General features: G+C 41.6%; 1 protein-coding gene across 5 annotated transcripts in view; it reads right to left on the bottom strand.

Annotated features, from left to right (window-relative positions):
- Positions 1-4,269: 4,269 nt before the first annotated feature.
- The window catches only part of kcnn1a (potassium intermediate/small conductance calcium-activated channel, subfamily N, member 1a), a 56,759-nt gene continuing 41,962 nt past the window's right edge, over positions 4,270-19,066 (bottom strand). For 3 of the 5 annotated variants that reach the window (XM_037085071.1, XM_037085067.1, XM_037085072.1), the window contains 6 exons: positions 17,510-17,651; positions 16,888-16,998; positions 15,942-16,069; positions 14,400-14,408; positions 12,239-12,308; positions 4,270-9,779 (listed from right to left, as the gene is read on the bottom strand). In XM_037085071.1, the coding sequence (XP_036940966.1) occupies positions 9,474-9,779; positions 12,239-12,308; positions 14,400-14,408; positions 15,942-16,069; positions 16,888-16,998; positions 17,510-17,651 (766 nt within the window). In that variant the 3' untranslated portion in view covers positions 4,270-9,473. The remainder of the gene's footprint in view (positions 9,780-12,238; positions 12,309-14,399; positions 14,409-15,941; positions 16,070-16,887; positions 16,999-17,509; positions 17,652-19,066) is intronic. The other 2 variants (XM_037085069.1, XM_037085070.1) reach the window with 1 other exon arrangement.

A 19,066-nucleotide genomic window follows, 5' to 3' on the forward strand; every position in this document is an offset into this window, starting at 1 on the left:
CCTCGCTCTCTCGCCCTCCCTTGCTGAGTTTGTTCTGTCTCTTTATCACATTTTCTGTCTCTCGCTTTCCCACTTACCCTTTCTCTGCTGCGTCTAATGCTTCCAAACCTGGCAACCAACATACACTGAGCGCACCAGCTTTAAGCTCCAAGCTCTTTTGAAGACAAAAATACATCCTGCTTTTGAGACGTTACAATGTTTCCAAGTAGCAAAGTGCAGGTTGTTCTTTTAACATGACCAGTGACCAGTCTGTTTCAAAATGTCTGCGCGTTTTCTTTTATCATCAGGATTTAACCCTCCATGTCTGACTCCAGGAATTATTCCTGCTCCATAACGTGACGTCACTCTGTGCCAGCGATTCTTCCACAGCAGTGCCTATTTTCATGTAGAGAAAGCTCAAGGCAAGGACATCTGTAGTGACCCACCCCTCTCTCCACCCACACCCACACACACGCACTGCAGTGCTCATAGCCAATACAGTACAGTAAACACATAATGCAACCCAATTTCTCAAGTAAGCACTGAATCCCACCAGTGGCCTTGGCCTTGGGCTACCTCATTTGTTGGTGCCATGCATGTCCTCTATCTGCAGGTGTCTGCTCAACTGCAAGTAATATGCAGAACAATGTAAGAGTTACATAAATGGGGGTGTTTAGGTTATATACTGTATGTGTTTCTAGAGTGAAGGCCCAATCTGAAATAGTTACATAAAAGAGCAGATAAACAGGTCTCGCTGTCCTGTGTAACATGGATATGTTGAATAAAATGTTTAAATTGATGTAACATGTCATGTTTGATAATATTAAAGGTGCAATATATAAGAATCCCCCATATGTGAAATTCATTACTCATTCATTACTCATTAAGCTGCATATCCCCTCACTGACCGCTAACTGCTGCTTACTGTTGCTACCCCTCGGGGTAAAATACCACATCTAATAACGCATTAGTTTCCATTAAAGACAAACTCACGTTAGCATTCAACCATTCCTCTGCAAATATCGCCACCTGGTAGCGATACGAGATACGATAAGAAAGGTGTTGATCAGCAAGGAATGAATGCTAACTTCAGCAAACAGGTTAGCAAAGATGGTGTTCCCTCCAGGTTTTCACTGTCCATCATCTTTTCAGGTGCTGAACAATCAAATGATAACAGCTTGTCACATGCATTAATAGCAATCTAATAATATAATCATTTTCTCAGCATTTAAGCTTCTCAGCACTTGAGATTCCCACCCTGAGCCAGATGAAAATGGTCGCCTCGGGAATTTGGTCATTTCGAACTAAAGCAGTCGACAGCTGAGGGTGATTGAAATTCAAGCCATTATTTACCGGATTTGGTCATAAACCAAGTGCTGGACAAATAAAAAACAATGACACAATGAGTTCAACTAACCTATGCTAACCACCTCAACTTTATATTCAACAAAGAGATCTGAGTATGTCATAGATCGTTTCATCTCTTTCAACTCCTAGCAAAAAAAAAAAGCAAAAGAAAAGAAAAGAAAAGAATAAAAAATAAAAATAGTTATTAACCTTTAAGTCCAGAGGAGGTTTTTATGTGAAGCCACTGCTGTACAGGAATCCTACATTAAAGCTCCTCTAACCTGTTTTGACTGATTCATTTCATTACGGCACTTTTTTTCCTTTATCATCTATTTGTATTTGATTTATTTGATCTCATCCTGGTCATCTCATTCTATTTCGTTGGACATAAAAGGTCCTATACAAATACTTACCATGTAATTTTCTCCCTTGACCTCCATGCATCTCTGACAGTTTACAATGCTGGTACAATGTTGTGCTTTTTCAATGGCACAAAATACCTCTTATATTCCTTTTAAAGGTGTCAAAGTTGTCATTAAGGAGTCTGACTTTGAATGCCTCATTAAATGCACTTGGTGATAACAGCTGAGACAGAGATGGCGATGTCTGTCTTCTGTGCTGGTGTCTGTGAAGACAAAGAACCGACAGAACTGATGTGAGATGTGATCACGGATCTGAATTTCTGGCCTTGGCTTAAACGATTCTGTCAAGTGGAGGACACATGGGAAGCTCCGTGTATGCATCGCGAGTGTGTTTCATGCACACTCTGGATGCATACATGTACGCTTTCATGCTTGGAGTCGTGACACATGGCTTGAGGGTTCTGAAAAGAGCTTTCCCCCCCCCCGTCCTTCACAGCTAAATGAAGCAGGGAAGCAGCTACGGCAGCTTCCAACAGACAACCTCATTTGTAGCGGCTCAGTCTTCCTCGGGTCTCTCAGAGAGAGAAATGAGCAATCGTGGCAGAGATACAGACAGAACGAGATGGAAAGATTGAAAGAGAAAGAGATAAAATGATTGATGACACTCCAAAACCATTTGTTGGAATAAAAAGGCCCTCTACACCCACTCTCCAGCACTACAGGATTGTGCATTAAAAAGGCCAAAAATCAAGATCAATACTGCTTTTCTCTCTGATTTCCCCAAGTGTATGCCAAACCACGTTAGCTGAAAGTGATAGGGAGGGCATTAAGCATAATGCAGCTGCTAGCTATTAGCTCCCAGGACTGACAGGGAGAAAAGTGGGGCTTGTAATAAATTCAATAAATGACTTCCCCCACCTGCCGCAAGCCGTCCCCGAAGGACCTTTTCACACTCGGGGATGATCCTGCAAGATGATTCCTCCCCCAGTCTGAGGGTCATCTTCATTCCTCTGCAACCTGCTTCTTTCTCTTGTCTTCTCTCGCGCTGGACTTGATCTTCAGTACCCTCTAGGGGAGATCTCAGATAAATTGATGCCTCTTTTCTCCTCTTTTTACACTTAAACACAAGGAGGGGTAGCATCTGGGTGAACGAACTGTGCTCATTAAGGGACGGACATTATTACAGAAGGAAATCATGAGAAGCTTACCGGCTCAGGACATCAGCTAACCTGGCTATCTGTGGCTAAACTGGGCAGACTTTCACCATTTTTTTACTGTGGCATGCAATAGGAAAGAAGATTCAAGGATCCCTATCGTATACAAAACAATAAAAACAAAATTCCTCCTCATCCTTCCCAAGAGAAGAGGAGTGGCACCTTGTGTTTCCACTGCTGTGTGTCTTTGGGGTTGTATAGCAACAACTACAGGGTGACTGACTCTGCCACTCTTGCGGGATGTCGCTCTGCTGCCAAGTCCCTCCTGGTTTGGCTGTAATTAACGAGGCTGAGCCTTGTTTGTGCATGTGGACATGAATAGTAGCTTGTTATTTGAACATTAATGGCTGTGTGTGTGTGTGTGTGTGTGTGTGTGTGTACGTGTGTGCGTGTGTGTTGTGTAAAGCCCATGGTTCACCTTGGAACAGCGCCTCAGCAGCTGTGTGTCCTCTGGAGCACTGTTTATGTTCGTGTCAATACATCCTCCTGTAATCATGTTTTAGGATGTCCCCGCTTCACAGTTTTCACAGGAAGAGACGTGTGATGTCTGTATCCATCATCGAGTGTGCCAAGCCACCTTTCAGAGTCACGATTGACTTTAGGCTGCTGCCATTTCCTTTTTCTTCTTGAAGGAGACCCTAGTGTGCAAAAAGTTTCAGATTGGAGGGCACACATGGCAGAATGTGGCTGCTACTTTGTTGATTTAAAGACAGGATCTTTGCTATGTATTTGTTGAGTTGTGTGCTTACATTGTCAAACGTGTTTCCAACAATGTTCAAAAACAGATAACTGTAAAATTTGTAGCTAATATTTCCAGGAGAGTGTCTGAAAGTGAGGAACGAAGTCAGCAAACGTGACCAAACATAACTTTGAACTTAATTTGCAAATTTTTAGGTTCATAATTTTCTTTTGGGTTACGACCAGAACAGGTTTAAATGAACAGGTTCTAGCTCCTGCCTCTTTAAGGCCCGGCCCCCAGAATACCCAGTCTTCTCTGGTCTGGTCAGCTCACACACCCCTGAGCCAGAATCGTTCACCTTGTATCCGGTCAGCACTGCAGAGTTTTCAGCTTCTGCTTCAAAAAAGCATAATAGGTCTCCTTTAAAACATGATCCAGCCAGAGTCAATATGGTACTTATGAAACGTGCAACATCTGAATGTGTGCGATTTGCAGAAATGCAAGTTACAGACATTTCGTTCTGGCTCTTGGGCTGTGACGAACAACAATTCCCATGACCATTTGAGTGAGAGACACTCAGTGGCAGAAGTTACGTGCTGCGCATTTAATGGAAAATAAGCATAAGAAATTGTTTTGAATGAAAGATTCATCTACAGCTTCCCCAAATAAAAGAAGAGGAGAGTAGTGGTCATAGCTGAAGATAGCCTTTAATGATTTGACCTTGGTGTCTCTCCTTGCTAGGACAAAAGTTCACCTGCAAAATGAAGGAACAGCGAACAGCATACAGAGAACATGTTAAACCCATTTGCCATCCATTAAAAGTTGATTTATTCCAGTGCTACTACGTACATTATGCATCATGTGGCAGTGTACACAGAACAATGATTGGGTTACATTTCTTCACTTTTTGGGGGGGTTTTCACTCTGTTGTTGTTCGGTTGAAGTGTGTTTCTGAATCCTGCTCTACGAGGAAAGCCTACTTTTTCAGGATAATAAAAGACTCCAGGATGCGTTAATCACTTTGACTCATCTACCGTCATCGGAATAACATCAAGAATGTCCCTCACCTCACTACAAAATACTGTGAATTTTTTTTTATTATTATTATTTTCTGGTGGAGAAAATTCGGTTCACTATTAAATATTGGAATGGTGTTTTTTTGTTTGGCAGGATTTTGTTGGTGACAAAGAAAGAGAAAACAACAGGGTAAAGAAACAAACAACAGAACCTGATCAAACATCCATCGGCATAAAATGAAGTGAAATTAATTAAAAAGCCGTCTTTAATTTCAAACCCTTCACAACCTGTCTCGATATTGTTTTTCTACTGCATACTCTCAACATGCTGTGCGGTGCACCCAGCTACCTTTACCCCTGCGGTTCACCATTTGTCCCGTTTACTTGGCGACATCTACAATGAGGTCATATTTACAGGACACCCACTCTTGCTGTTCACAAACCCCCTGGGCCAAAACGGACATCTGTCAGTAAATGAGCTACCGCTCTCCTATTTCTCTCTCTTTTCTTTTCAATCTACTCTCCGCCGCTGACGACGTACGTTAACACCAGCGCCATTGCATCTCTCTAGGGAAGACACTCAAACATCTGCGATCCTTCCCGGTGTAACTGAATATTGCACACTGAGTGCAACATGGAATATGACCTCCAGGTTCCCCTGCTTCCTCCTTTCCTTTGTGTTGTTTTCTTTTTCAACCTAACCACTCAAAGGTCAGTGGGACGCCTCTTTGTGTGTCAGGGTGGGACTGATGCTCTTAATGATGACAGATGACAAACGTGAAGCTAAACCTCAGATGTAATGAAGAGGGGGAAACCTTAGATAGGAACAGGCAGGTAAGGTCCCAATCAAGCAGATAATCTTCCATTAGCTGTCCTGACTCGTTGGATGACACTGATTGAAACGGAGTCCGTAATGGCATGATAGATCCCCTCATAGCGGAAGAGTGGAACGTAGCACTGTACGAGACGCGGCTAAAGGTGGGGGCAGTAAAGAGTCATGCTTCATCAACTCAAGTTGAAAAGAAGAAATGCTAATATTCATGCTTGATTTAGTTGCAAACTGAGTAATGTTCTTAAATGAGGTTCTCTCTGACCAGTCCAGAGTCTGTGGGGGAGCGGACTCGCTCACAGTCTCACAGGGTTCAACTGATTCAGCCTGAAGCAACTCAATTAATATAATAATTAAGATCCAGATAATAATGATGCTGTTTGTCTGTTAGCTTATGGGGGCGTTTTTTGTTTTTTGTTTTTTTTTAGCTCAAACATCCTTTTGGGACTATCTACCATTCAAACTACTTTAGTACAGCATGCCAGCCCACTAACCTGCCAACTTTCTGATCTGTCTTTTTAAATGCACTTTGGAAAAAAACAATAATTTCAAAGATTCCTAGATATGTCTCTTTAAATCAAAAGTCTACAAGTCATCCCAACTCTAGGATGCGTCATACACCATGCCTTTAACATTTTCCAAAAGTGTCTCCTCAACCACTGTGGCCTGATACAGTACATGTTAATGGAATATTTTGACATTTTGGGAGATACCCTCATTTGCTTACTTGCTGAGAGTTAAAAGATCAACACAACTCTTGCATCTTTGAATATGAAGCTTAGCATAAAGACAGACAACTCGTTCTCATCCCAGGTTGTCAACTCCAGTCGTGGCTTTGTTACTCCCCTGAAGTACCCTTTAGAGCTTGTGTGTGACGCGCAAAGCACCCCAGCCAGAGAGCCTTAATATCGACTGGTTTACATGATAAGCCACTTTGGTTAGGTTCAGGCACAAATACTACTTGGTTAGGTTTAGCAAAAGAGCACTGATGCTTGGTTGCATACGCAAACCCTGTCCTCCTGGGTTAACAGTCTGCACTCAACCCCGACCTCCACCCTTCTGGGACTTTCTCACTTTGTTTACATGTCAACAGAAGCAGTCGCTGTGATCGTCTCATATTGCCAAGGATGGGTTTATGTTGGAATTAGTGTCTCATACAGGTGGTAAAGGGTGCCTTCTCGTCTGTCTGAGATGCCAAAGGACGTGACGAAACAGTGACAATGTGATGCGCTGGGAAGGAAACCGGGCAGCAATTAAAAAAGAGGAAATGAGTTATCCTGATGGAGAAGCACCTTTAAAGCTAATGAATGGCCAGCTGACTAATTCATATTCCTAACAAACTAAGGGCGGCATGTTGCCAGAGTAACCCCTTACTGTTGTAACTGTAGCTGCTGTTAGCTCAGTTAGCCTAGTTAGTCTGGACAAAAGATTGTTTTGATGTCACGACATCAAAATGACAAATTTTTTCAATTATGAAGGTCATATAGATTACATCTTTATGTAGACAAATCATTTAAAAAGAATACATCTACAGAGCTTGTAGAAAGGTGCAGAAAGAAAGTATCTATTCTCCTTGAAATTCTCCTCTATGATTGTGAATTAATTATATTAATCTATTATCGCTGTATAACAATTCTGGCAGTTGGGTCCAGCTTTTAACAGGGTTTGCCAGCCAATAGTATAACACTGTTGGTATCCGTATTTTGTCAGAGTCAAGAGTTTTGGTAGTTGCCAGTTAGTGGGAAAAAAACGTAAACATGGCTGATTTCTAAAGGATGAGCCCAACATACTGTCCAAATGTTAGCTAGCTTATGTTAGTGATGTTAATGTTGGGTAACATTAATGACGTTAAGCAAAATTAGCGTTAGCAACATTAGCGCTCACAACGTCATCTACAACAAACTCACAGCCACTTGAAGGGCCAGATGATACAACAGTGGCGCTGTGATGTGGATGCAATGGAAGGGGGGAGATGGAATACCGCTGACATTTAATTTAACATTTTTGACGAAAGTTCTTACGTAATGCACCTTTAAAATTCACTAATTAACATGTGATATCACATTCATACAATCTGTACAACACATTGTGATTTTATAGGTATGTGATAAATTTGGACTGAGTGTCATGATCTGTACCCCTGTCTCCAGTCTTTATGCTAAGCTACGCTAACCGGCTACGAGCAGTAGCTCTACATGTGCTGCACAAACACGAGGGTGGAGTTGATCTTATACTCAAACACTCAGCAAGTAAGTAGTAAGAAAGCATTTTCCCCAAAATGTCTAATCCGTTAAACTTGCAGAGGGACCAGTTCATCAAAGTTTCTTCAGCACTTTTATTTGTATTCTTTCAGGATACTTTTGTAATAGCGATTTTTCTTCACCGCAAGTTTGAAACAGGGAATGCATTACAGAATCACATTACTGCAACTCTCTGGGTTTGCAACTCTAAAAAACCCTAGGTATCCTGGTAAAAAAACAAAAAATAGTAAAAAGTAACAAAAGAAAGAAAGAAAGAAAGGCAACCAACAAACAAAAGTAAACATAATAAAATGAAAATCATGTAAAATCATCAGGCCATCTGAGGAAGATTGTGTTCCATTGTCATGTTTGCACAGAACCATGCAAAAGGGGCAGGGTTGGTTTCTCAGTTCGACCGGTGACCGTGTGCCTGTGTGGCCGTGTATACCAGCAGACCTCAAGCCATGCCATTATCTGAAGACCACAGGAAGCTCTAATTAGTGGTGGTGAGAAAGGTAGACTACTATATATTTCATTGTTGTGTGTATGAGTGTGCACCATTGAGCTAAAAGTGAACTCACTCTCCGACAAACACTCTCAAAAAATATTCTCTGTCTCCACTTTCGCTTACTCTTTGAACTTTTTCATTTCTCACGGTGTTAGTAGAAATACAAAGAAAGAAAATAGGTTTTGTTCAAAACATTTAGAGTTGCTGTGTAATGGAGGCAATGTTATGCATTACATTAAGACATTTTCTTTAAATTTTTGGAGAGGAATGTATCTGAAAAAGGAATGCAATGCTGTATTCAGACTGTTAACATCGTAAAAAAGCTCTGAAATTAGTAATTAAATAACCCTCTACTATTTATACATTCAGGCACTGAAAAATCACATGTCAATATGTAACTAAAAAAGATAGTCGCTCTCATTTTCCCTTGGTAAGAACAAGGAAGCTGAAACCTTGAAGTTGGCAACTGTGTACATTTTTCCTACCCAGTAGTAATGCCATATGCATCCCCTTTGCTCCTCTTCTGTGTGACAGTTTCCCCTCCCACCTCGAGCGCATATTCAAACACTGACCTGCAGTCAGAGCTTTCGTGGCCTCTTCTAAAGCTTTCACCTATGGGACCTATGGGAAAGAATCCAGGACACTAGTCTTTTGAAAGGGAAATCCAATGGTTTGTCTCGCTCTCCTCACCGTACAAACAGATAGACGGACAGATGGGTGGACGGATGTCCTCCATGGCCTCGGAGGGCCAGCAGGTGAGCCGAGGCCCTCAGCTCCACAGACCAACTTCCCCCCTCGTGGTTAAGGACTCTCTGGTGTGATAGCCAGCTCTCACCCCAGCGACCCTGAACTCAGTCATTTTTTTTTAACTATACAAGGGCTTTTACAAAAAAGCTAACTTGAACAGCCATACAATGGCTAAAACATAAACCATATCTCTACTTTATCTCGGTTTTTCAGTCATTTTTAATTTTTTTTTCTCTTTTTCTTTTTTTGGATGCATTTATGTTTTTTTTTTTCTTGATTTAAGTCTGTTTGCTTTTCTTTGTTCTTTTGGAGTAGCTCTGATCCAGTCCTGTGCTGAGAGGCTCAGTCACAGAGGAATTGGTTTTTGGATTTGATGTTGGGTGTGGGGGGGGGAAGGAAGGGAGAGAATAAGGGCAAGGATCAGGTCAGGGGTCAAGATATGGGTTCATTATTAGTCCAGGGATGGACTCGCCAGCGGTGACAGGGACAGCTTCGGATGGGTCGGTTAGGGGAAGGTGGGGCTCCAAGGTGACTGCAGGAGGTTTGTCAAGGTTATCCGCTATCAGAGGAAGTGTGTGGTGCTGTGGAGGGAGAGCGCCGCCTCCGGGCGGTGGAAGTCCAGGATCGCTCGGAGCGTTCGGAGCGCTCTGAGGCTAGTGAGGCGGGCCGAAAGCGGTGAACAAAGCCGTCCAGGAAGTCCTGCTGCTGCTGGGTTATGGCTTGGGAGATGAGGCAGGGCAGCGCCTGCAGGCTGCCCGTCACCGAGTCCAGCTTGTCCTCCAATGTGCCGATGCGCTTGTCCAGCTCCTCACTTCGCTCCTGCAGCTCTGACACCAGGTCGTACATCACATTCTGGGTCTAATGAAGGAAAGAAAGTAAATGTGTTCGGGGAGATGCAGGAAGAGGAGGACAGAGAAGGGAGAGGAGGAGGGCAGGGCAGGGGACGGAGAGACAAGATGAAAAACATTTTAAAAATGTGCTTTACAACTTCATTTTTCCTGCTGGAGGTATGGACATTTCTAGATTCTGCAATGCACTGCGATGAGTGGCAGAGCTTAATGCTGACTGTAGATTTTAGTTACTTCTCAACATTAGTTGGCATTAGGAGATATGATGGAGGGAGGCAGAGATCAGCAGTGAGTGATAAAAATTGCATCCAGTATTTTGAAAGTAGACATGTGGACACATGTCAGAGTTTACGAACTTGCTGGGGAGCATGAACTGGACGAGACACACGCGGCGTGTACAGTTTTCACCTAAAGCTAATGTCTGCAGCCATAAAGAACACAGGGAGCTTAGATGGAAATTAGTCATGTCTGTAACGTCTGCCAATTTCAGGAAGTGCTGCTATGTGACAATAATATTTTAGTTGATGACAGCACACGTGTGATGCACTGCTGACAGATTTATGTTTTTTTAAATTTTTTTTATGTCAGTGTTCTGAGTTGAGTCACACCGACACTGGAATTGAAGAGATGCAGCTTTTGCTGCTTTTCCTGATGTTTCAAGGATTGCTGTGCATTTGAATTGTTGACAGCTGAGTCGCAATCAAATCGTGAGCGCAGTGCAGCTTCACGCCTCTAATACGGGCCGATGCAACAGATCACATTTACAGCGCTTCCAATACAATGCCAGGAAATGTAACAGTTCATCATAAATTACATGAGCAGACAGTCTAAATCTCACGTCCTCAGTCTGAAGTGAAGGGAATAATGGCAGGAAGCAGCGTGGAGCGGAGCTGTATAGTTTCAGCTAGTCAGCATTGATTTTATCTTCCCACCATTTCACAACCAGCTCCTCCAATCCATTTATAGCCGGAGAAGGTCTTTAATGCTTTATGTATGTGCCTGACACAACTCATTCATATAATGAAATGTTACTCCATTATTTAGACGCTTATTGTTCCGCAATGGATTCACTGAAGCCAGCATTCTATGTCTTCATGCTATAACATGATTTGTACATGTATGTATTCTTCATCATTTTTCTTTATTTTGAAATGATTTCTGAAATCTGAAGTTACCTCCCCGTACGGGTTGGCGAAAAGACAGTGGGCCGCTGAACTACTGCACGGTGAACGCAGATGGATCCGAGCAGAGTAAGGGGCAAGTAAACACACATTAAAGGAGTTGGCCTCAGAACCTTTTTAAAACACACACTAGAGTGCAAATGCCATCCACATCAAATGAGGCTGCAGTCATGGAACTCCCTTTGAACCCCCTCTCTGCCCGGCTTTGGTGGGTCACTGGTGGGTCGAGCTGGACAGAGGCTACAGAGGCGTGACTGCATTCAGCCTCCTAAACAGCCAGATGGCGATTACAGCGTGCAGTTTTAACACCGCTGTTAGATGTTAAGAGAAGAAGGAACTCAAGACTTAGTTGTCTTGATCTTCGCTTACAGACAAATATGAACATACAAAAGAAAAGTATACAGCAGACTCAGATATAGTTCTGGACTTGTTTCCATTATTGTCTCTGGTAAATATCGATCTCATTTAGGTCCTACCACGAATGAGACAACTGACCAACATTTACAGATATAATATAGGGGAATACTGCAGTAAACGTTTGTTATATATTTTGCAGAGCCACTCCAGCTCCTGTCGTCAGTCGACAGTTCATGTGCACCTAAAAACAGAGGTTAGTCTCGCAGCTTGTTGCTGCAGTCTGGTTGATAAACAGGACTGAAGACAAATCCACCTTGTAATCCCGTAAATTTAAAGTAATCTCTGATCTTTCCTCCTGTCTGTAAACGGTTCTGGATCAGAGCAGAGTCTGAAGTGACTCCAGGTGTTTATGCTGTGGAGGGTCTGACTCTAATCCAGAACCTCTACCCAGCTGTAAGTAGCTCTGCCCGGTCCTTCACAACACTCAGCAAACATCTTTTGTTTGTTTTGAAAGTGAGCCCCCTAATGGCAGACGTTCAATCGGAAAGCGAATGCTTAACTTGATTGTTTTTTGTCTTGCCAGAATAAATGTAATGACGGTAGCAATGAAGCTGGTCTGTGTCCGATTCAACTTGATGGTCAAAAGTCTATAAAACAACAACTTTCAAGTAAGTGTCTGATAAGATGAACAGAGCCGAGATCCACAGAACCAGAAACGCAAATATTCTTCCCAGGACAGCATTCGGGTTGCAGGTTACATTTCCAGGCAGAACAAATGATCGAATGAATTAAATGAATCTTCTCAATAAAGCTGGAAAACAACCTTCTTCTTCCTCTCCTCTTATTTTTGGCCGCTGGCTGTTGAAACGTATCAATCTGAGGGATCTAATGGGAAAATGTTGACTGTGAGGTCACGTCAGATCACACTTACCTTCGCCAGGTCCACCAAGGTGTTGGCCTGATCATTGAGCTTCCTCTGCTCCATCTTCACACTGCGCAGTCTGGTAGAGGCACAGGGAGGTGGGAGCAGGAGGAGGGGGGAAGGAGGAAAGGGGAGGAGGAATCGAGGAGAAGAGTGGCAGAGGGGATAAGGGAGTAGAGGGGAGGAGTTTGCAGGAGAGAGACAGGTTGTTTGGGTTTATGAAGGGAGCAGGATGAGGGAGAGAGGAGGAGGAACAACACAGTTTTTTATCAGGCGTGCTCTCTTACCGATGACATTGAAAACAGAGAGGACAGCCTGCATGCATCCAAAATATATATGTACTTTACATGGCTATATGTATACAAGTATATGGAAATATACATGTATATATATACAAGCATTCCTGGTCTTGGTCAATGCAAACCAAAACATGCAAAACTGTGGAAGCATACTACACTCGTTTTTTTTTTTTTTTTTTTAAGAACAAAGACCGTCTTCATCATGTTTTATCCCATTATAACAAGATTTTTTTCTCATAAAAGTTCTTTCTTAGAAAAAAAAATGTTTTCGCCTTGATGAGAAACAGACTTGATACTGAGAGATGATCTTGTTACGTCCCAAAAATAATTTGCCTTGGAACAAGAGGAAAGAAACAACTCGATGCAATGCCGAAAAAACGTATTATTACGCCGACAAAACATGATGCTGTTACCCGGCGAGAACGCAATATGCTTCCATACAATAAAACCCCCCCCAAAAAAAGTTTGAAATCAAAACATTCTCGTCTACTTCCACCCCAAAAGTAAGACAGTAAAAAAGGAAAAAAAGATGACATGCCCTTTGTCAGTGCTACACACAGCTCGGTGGTAGGACTTTATATATACACACTGGTCATTCGGTAAGCGTGCAGTGACTGTGAGTGACTTTGTGCACAATGAAACGTGTGTGTGTGTGTGTGTGTGTGCGTATGTACATGGGTTGATGGGTGTGTGTGTGTGTGTGTGGATGCCACAGATAAAAGATGAAGCTCACCAGAAATAAGTCTTAATGACACTGGCGAACATACGGCAACATAGACATGTCAGATAACTTGTGCAATGAAACATCGGACGTGTTTTGTGATGCCTTTGACGCTGTGCCTCTTTATCGCTAATCAAATGCATTATGGCACTGTAAGAACTGTTAACGCTGATGTGAACAATGTGTCATTGTTAGCGGTGGCATCACACAGCCATCATCTGGATGTGCGAGGGGGAAGAATTTCCCTGTTCGGCAAATTATGAGACAGGATGACATTCAAGGGCATTTATTCATGTGCAAATCAGTATATCAGAGCAGAGTGAGACTGCTCGCTTACGGCTCTATCTCTGCAGGAAACCGCTTCAGCTCCTGCGCGTCTGTTTGCTCCGCTTTGTCATCCCTTATGGCTGTCGAAGAATAGGGGCTAAAAGCTAAAAAGCGCCACTTATTAGCGTGGCGCATTATTAGCGCAGTTTTGTCCTATGACCTACGTGTTCTGTCTTTTTCGTGCATCAGTGTCACGTGCAAGCTGTGGCATTTGATCTTACGCGAGAAAGGAAAAAAAAAATCAATGTTAAAACAACAGCAAACATTTCAACCTCATTAAAACTACAGTACATTACTCTGTGTGTGTGTGTGTGTCTGTGTGTATGTGTGTGTGTGTTCATGTCATCACAAAACCATCAGCAGTGTAGGATGAGATCTGTGGATGCAGGTTAATATAGCCTCCAGAGCAGCTATATTAATCATGGGCAACAGTATACGGTACATTGTAGATGATTATGAACCGCTGGCCAGGCTAACAAAAGCTCATTCTGTGCAAGATGCTTTTTCTTTCACACGCTCTCTCCAGACAACCCTCCACTATTGACACTTGTGACAAAATGTTGATGCTTTTTTTTTTTGTAGTTTCATTCCATTTAAAGGGGGGATGGGAGGGAGAGGGAAGTAAATGGAACACTGAAGTTAAAGAAAAAACCAAAACGATTCAGCATCCAGCATTTTTCTTCCATTTTTTTCTTTTTTTTTTTGGTAACAAACGCTTTTTTTTCATGCATGTCAAACGCAGACATGGAGAAAGGAGGAGGAGGAGGAGGAGGAGGATGTTGAGGAAACAGTAGGAGGAGGATACATAGAAGACTCAACTTACTTCTGAGCTCTGCGGTGATAGAGCAAAACAAAGACAGAACACAGTACAGAGTTTTAACCCCACAACATTCACGAAACGAGTGAAACCATTACACTTGTCACTGTAAGCACAGGGTCAAAGGGGAGTCGGAGGGAGAGGGGGACAGGGAGGGGAATAGGAAGGACCATTACACTAGATTGTAGTGTGTGCGTGTGTGTGCTCTTGTAAGTGTGTGCATGTGAGAGAGCTTACATGTGTTTGAGCATAACAATCAGAGGAAATGGTACTCTAGGAGCGGAAATTGTAATTGTAATTTATGAACCTGAGCTAAGACAACAGTTCAGCAGGTTATTAGCAACACAACTATAAATGATACAGCCATAATATTTTGTGCCACAAATACTGTTAACAAAATCACATTTATTGAACATCATCATAAATATTAGGAGGCCTTAACATTGCAGCTCAGTGATAACGTGGTAATAATGACGGACAGCTTAACAAGGCTACAATAATATGTGCACTTTGTAAGAATTGACCACCTGTTGAATTCATACTCAACCATGAAAGGGGGCAGCATATCAACAGAGTAACTGCTAACTGCTGCCGACTATAGCTGACATCAGCTAGTTAGCTGAGCTAGCTGTGCAGCTAGGTGCTCAGGGACCAGGAGAGTGTTGGTGTTGACACTGCTAGGAGCTTTGGAGCGGTTAGCAACATCAGTAGATATCTTTGCAAAACAACACATAGACGTCTTTACTGTTATGTTATTTCTACGAGAATTCTTACACCTTGAGTGTCATAGCATATAACTACCAAAATAATAACCAGATAATAGCTTGCTACAGTTTAAACATTGTGTATATCATTGTGTATATCTTGGTAATATTAAACTGAAACTGAATGTAACAAGGTAGTAAGGGGCAAAAGAGTCATCACAGGGAAACTATCTAATAATTGCACAGTAATATTTTGGTGACAGTATTGAAACCTGGTAACATTAAATGGTTATATCAGTAATATTTAACAATAGTATGGACTGAAAATGGTAACAGGGTGTTCTAATGGCCTAAATAATCAGTAGCTGTATTTGTTTGTGGTTGTTTTCATTAGGTAGCTCCTTTTATTTTGATACCGGTAGTAAACCAAAGATGCACTCTTTATTTTGTTTTGTTTATTATACTAAATCTTTAATGTATCTTCTGTCTTTAAATGTGTTTCCAAATGATTCATTCTCCTCATTACTAGTATTACATAGTTTTCAGTCTAAGACTACCCAGATATACCCATTGTTGATACATAGGTATTACTGGTTATCACTTTAGTCATTACATGGTAATTGGAACTTAATTATTGCTCTTATTTACCCAACTATTACCATGTTATTACCAAGCTGTAATTAAATCTGCTACCAAACTATTTTTCAGTAACACACTTGTTCATTGGGCATGCTTATTGTTTCCTCTTGGTAGTTGTTGTTTTGGACAACCCTGTCATATTTCTGTCAAACATTTTATCATAGTTACATTGGATGACACAAAACAAACGCTGTGCCGGACTTACTGGTGAATGGCTTGAAGAAACTTGCGCTGGTGTTTCCGCACCTTGGCATGATCTATCTTCTTGACCAACTTAGTGTGTTTGTAGATGAGCCATGTTTCCCTGAGTACATTGGCAGCTGTGTTCTTTACCTGTGAACCAAGGTTGAGTGAGATGTTAGACGTACAGCTGCCTCTCCAGGGGCTTTATCACACATCCATGATTAATAAGATTAGTTAAGATTGGATTATTTTTTATTGTCATTGCAGGGAGAACAAGTACTGAGACAAGGAAATGCAGTTCAGTATCGAATGAAGATGCTAAGATAAATACACTATGATACATACAGTATGTGCAGCTACAGTGGCCTGTATTAATGTATATTATCAATACCGTCTAATGAAATATAATGACAGAGAAAGTATAAGAAAATATTTAAGTATGTATAATAGAAACAGCATAAAACCACTTCAGTACAACATTACACCAAGTTAAATACAAAATATAGAGAGTTGTAAAGGCTTTCAAATATACAACATGCTTGTGATCCTGTCAGAGAGTTTACAATTCAATACAATCCAATCTTTTTACTGGGTAATTTTTTTGTTTTTTTAGTTTCACTTCTTCAAGCCTCTTTGTTGGGAGCGTGGACCCCAATATGCCTGCAGCAAAGTCAAGGTTTAGTCCACACTTTAACTAACTAATCAAAAGAACACAGTCTGAAATTTAAATGAATCACTCCTTGATCCAACTATTCTATTTTATTTAACTTTATTCAACCAGGTTAGTCCAAGAGAGAACAGTGATCTCTTTAACCATGGAGGTCTAGCCAAGAATGGCAGCAACACAAAGTTACCAACAAACCTCACACCATCATCATATATTGGTTAAAAACCACCCCTTGATGTTAAATCAAAAAAGCAATATGATATTGAAATTACTCTAATTGCAGTAGTGTGCGGTGACTCACTCGTTTGCAGAGTTGTGTGTCCATCATGAAGTTGTGGACATGCTTCTCAGCCTTGGTCAGCTCCAGCTTCCTGGCTACCACTGCAACCACTAGCGCAGTGCAACCAGCTCCCTGTTGTGCAAAGACAATACGTTTTTAGTGAGCTTCACTAAATAGATCAAACGCAAAATCAACATGCATGGATCCACCTTAATCTTTAAAACAATTTCATAATTTGTTATTCCAGACAGATATTGTTTGGAATTCATGTCATGAGGACAAAACACAAGTTCTTCGATACGTGAAAAAATGCTTTTAAGAGAGGAATGTGCTCAATAAAATGGCATGTGTATTTGGATGATTTTCAATTTCACATTTATTCTATGGGGATTCAGTATCTTCAGTAATAGACTCTTACAGATCTCAGAAAAACAATGGTCTCAAAATCTTCACATTTGTTGACTCTGTAAAAGTTACACAAGTAGAATTATATATAAAGTTTGTTCAAAGTTGTGTCTTTCTTGTTGCAGTTCAGTCATGGTGAGAGTGTAGCTGGCAGCGAGTGTTCAGTTTTATAACTGTTCCAGGCAGAGTCCTGTGAGAATGTTATGTATTTATCTGAGTGAAGAAGAGAGGAACCCACCATAATCCCTGTAAGCAGACACACGCCTTTCCCACAGTACGTGTGTGGTACCATGTCCCCGTAGCCAATGGAGAGGAAGGTAATCGAGATGAGCCACATGGCTCCCAGGAAGTTACTGGTCACTTCCTGTTTGTCATGATACCTGAAGTGACGAAGATAAGCAGAAGCAGGATACACACAGTCAGTAAAGCGGCACACAGTGGCTTGAATGTGAGCATGCTGGAGAATGACGTGGTGCCGTGTGAATCAAACAGGGGTGGTGAGTGGAGGAGGTGGAGGTGGTGAAGATTGCGGGGGGAGGAGGAGGAAAAAATCATGACACGAGATGTTACACCTGTTTTGTGAAGCCAGTTTGGCAGGTTGGCAAAAAAACAATGCCTCAAAAGTTCATTCTGAGGAACAAAAATGAAGGTACCATATGTATATATAAAATTAATTTCTATTCTTCTTCTTTTTGTAATTTCGATCTGAGAGAGTTTAATGAAGAAACATGTTTAATGGGAGGAAACTCAAACTGACAAAACTCGTTTTCTAACGAAATTGATGAAATGATGCCAAACTGAAAGAGCAAAACCACTGAACATGTGTTGCATGTTCTGTGTATATCAATATAAGAAATTAACCATTTGGTGAAAGGAATGATATGGAGGAGCATAAAAAAATGGGTCTGAGTCCAAATCACTTACTCTAGTCACACATTAGCATAGAAATGACAATTTTTAGACGACATGTTTCAAATGACAACGTGACGGGCCATGTCGCCGTAAGTGACTGGATCGAGAGTACCGCAGGTCAAACTTGATTTGAATGTGACAACCCAACGAATGTTATGTCAGAGCATCCCAAAATGCACACACAGCTGCATTAAGTCAAACTAACAATTGGCTTATTGGTCACGGTTGGCTGCAAAGCTTACTCCATAGTGTTTACGCTGCTCCACCCCCGCCCCCCCGAGAAAAAAGGTTTGGCAATGCAAATCATCACTTCAAACATGTTGTTCGCTGAAAATAGCTGACAGCCATGCTTGAATTGTCAGTCCAAAGGCCCCACAGTGAATACACAAAGATATTTCTATGAAGAACAACACACTGTACAAAGCTGGAGTGACGATGACATTCCCATACCTTTTGCTGCAAGACAAAAGTCCATCACAGAGGCAAATCTGCCTCACACACCCACCCTCATTCAACTCGCCTCATTATTCCCAATGGGCTGTCTAGGAGGAGATCAGATAAGAATTAATTTTGGAACTAAAATCAAATGTTCATTAGACACTTTGAGACAACATCTTGCTAACACTCTTGTGACAAGACATCGTGGACGGAGTCTTATTTCTTGGGATTTTGTTGAGGTTTTTCTAAAGGGGACTTGGCCAATCATGAATTGCTAACAACTTCAAATTATCCAGCGGTGGCCCAGCATGTCGACTCAAAATGGCTGGAACAATCACCTCTAATTAGTGCACAAGTACAGACTGGAACACTTGGGGCCAGATGATGAATTCCTTAAGGTTTTCTTTCAAAATTGAAGTGGGGGGGGGAAAAAAAAAACCAAAAC

The sequence above is a fragment of the Acanthopagrus latus genome, chromosome 21, assembly GCF_904848185.1.
Source record: "Acanthopagrus latus isolate v.2019 chromosome 21, fAcaLat1.1, whole genome shotgun sequence".
Lineage (NCBI taxonomy): Eukaryota > Metazoa > Chordata > Actinopteri > Spariformes > Sparidae > Acanthopagrus > Acanthopagrus latus.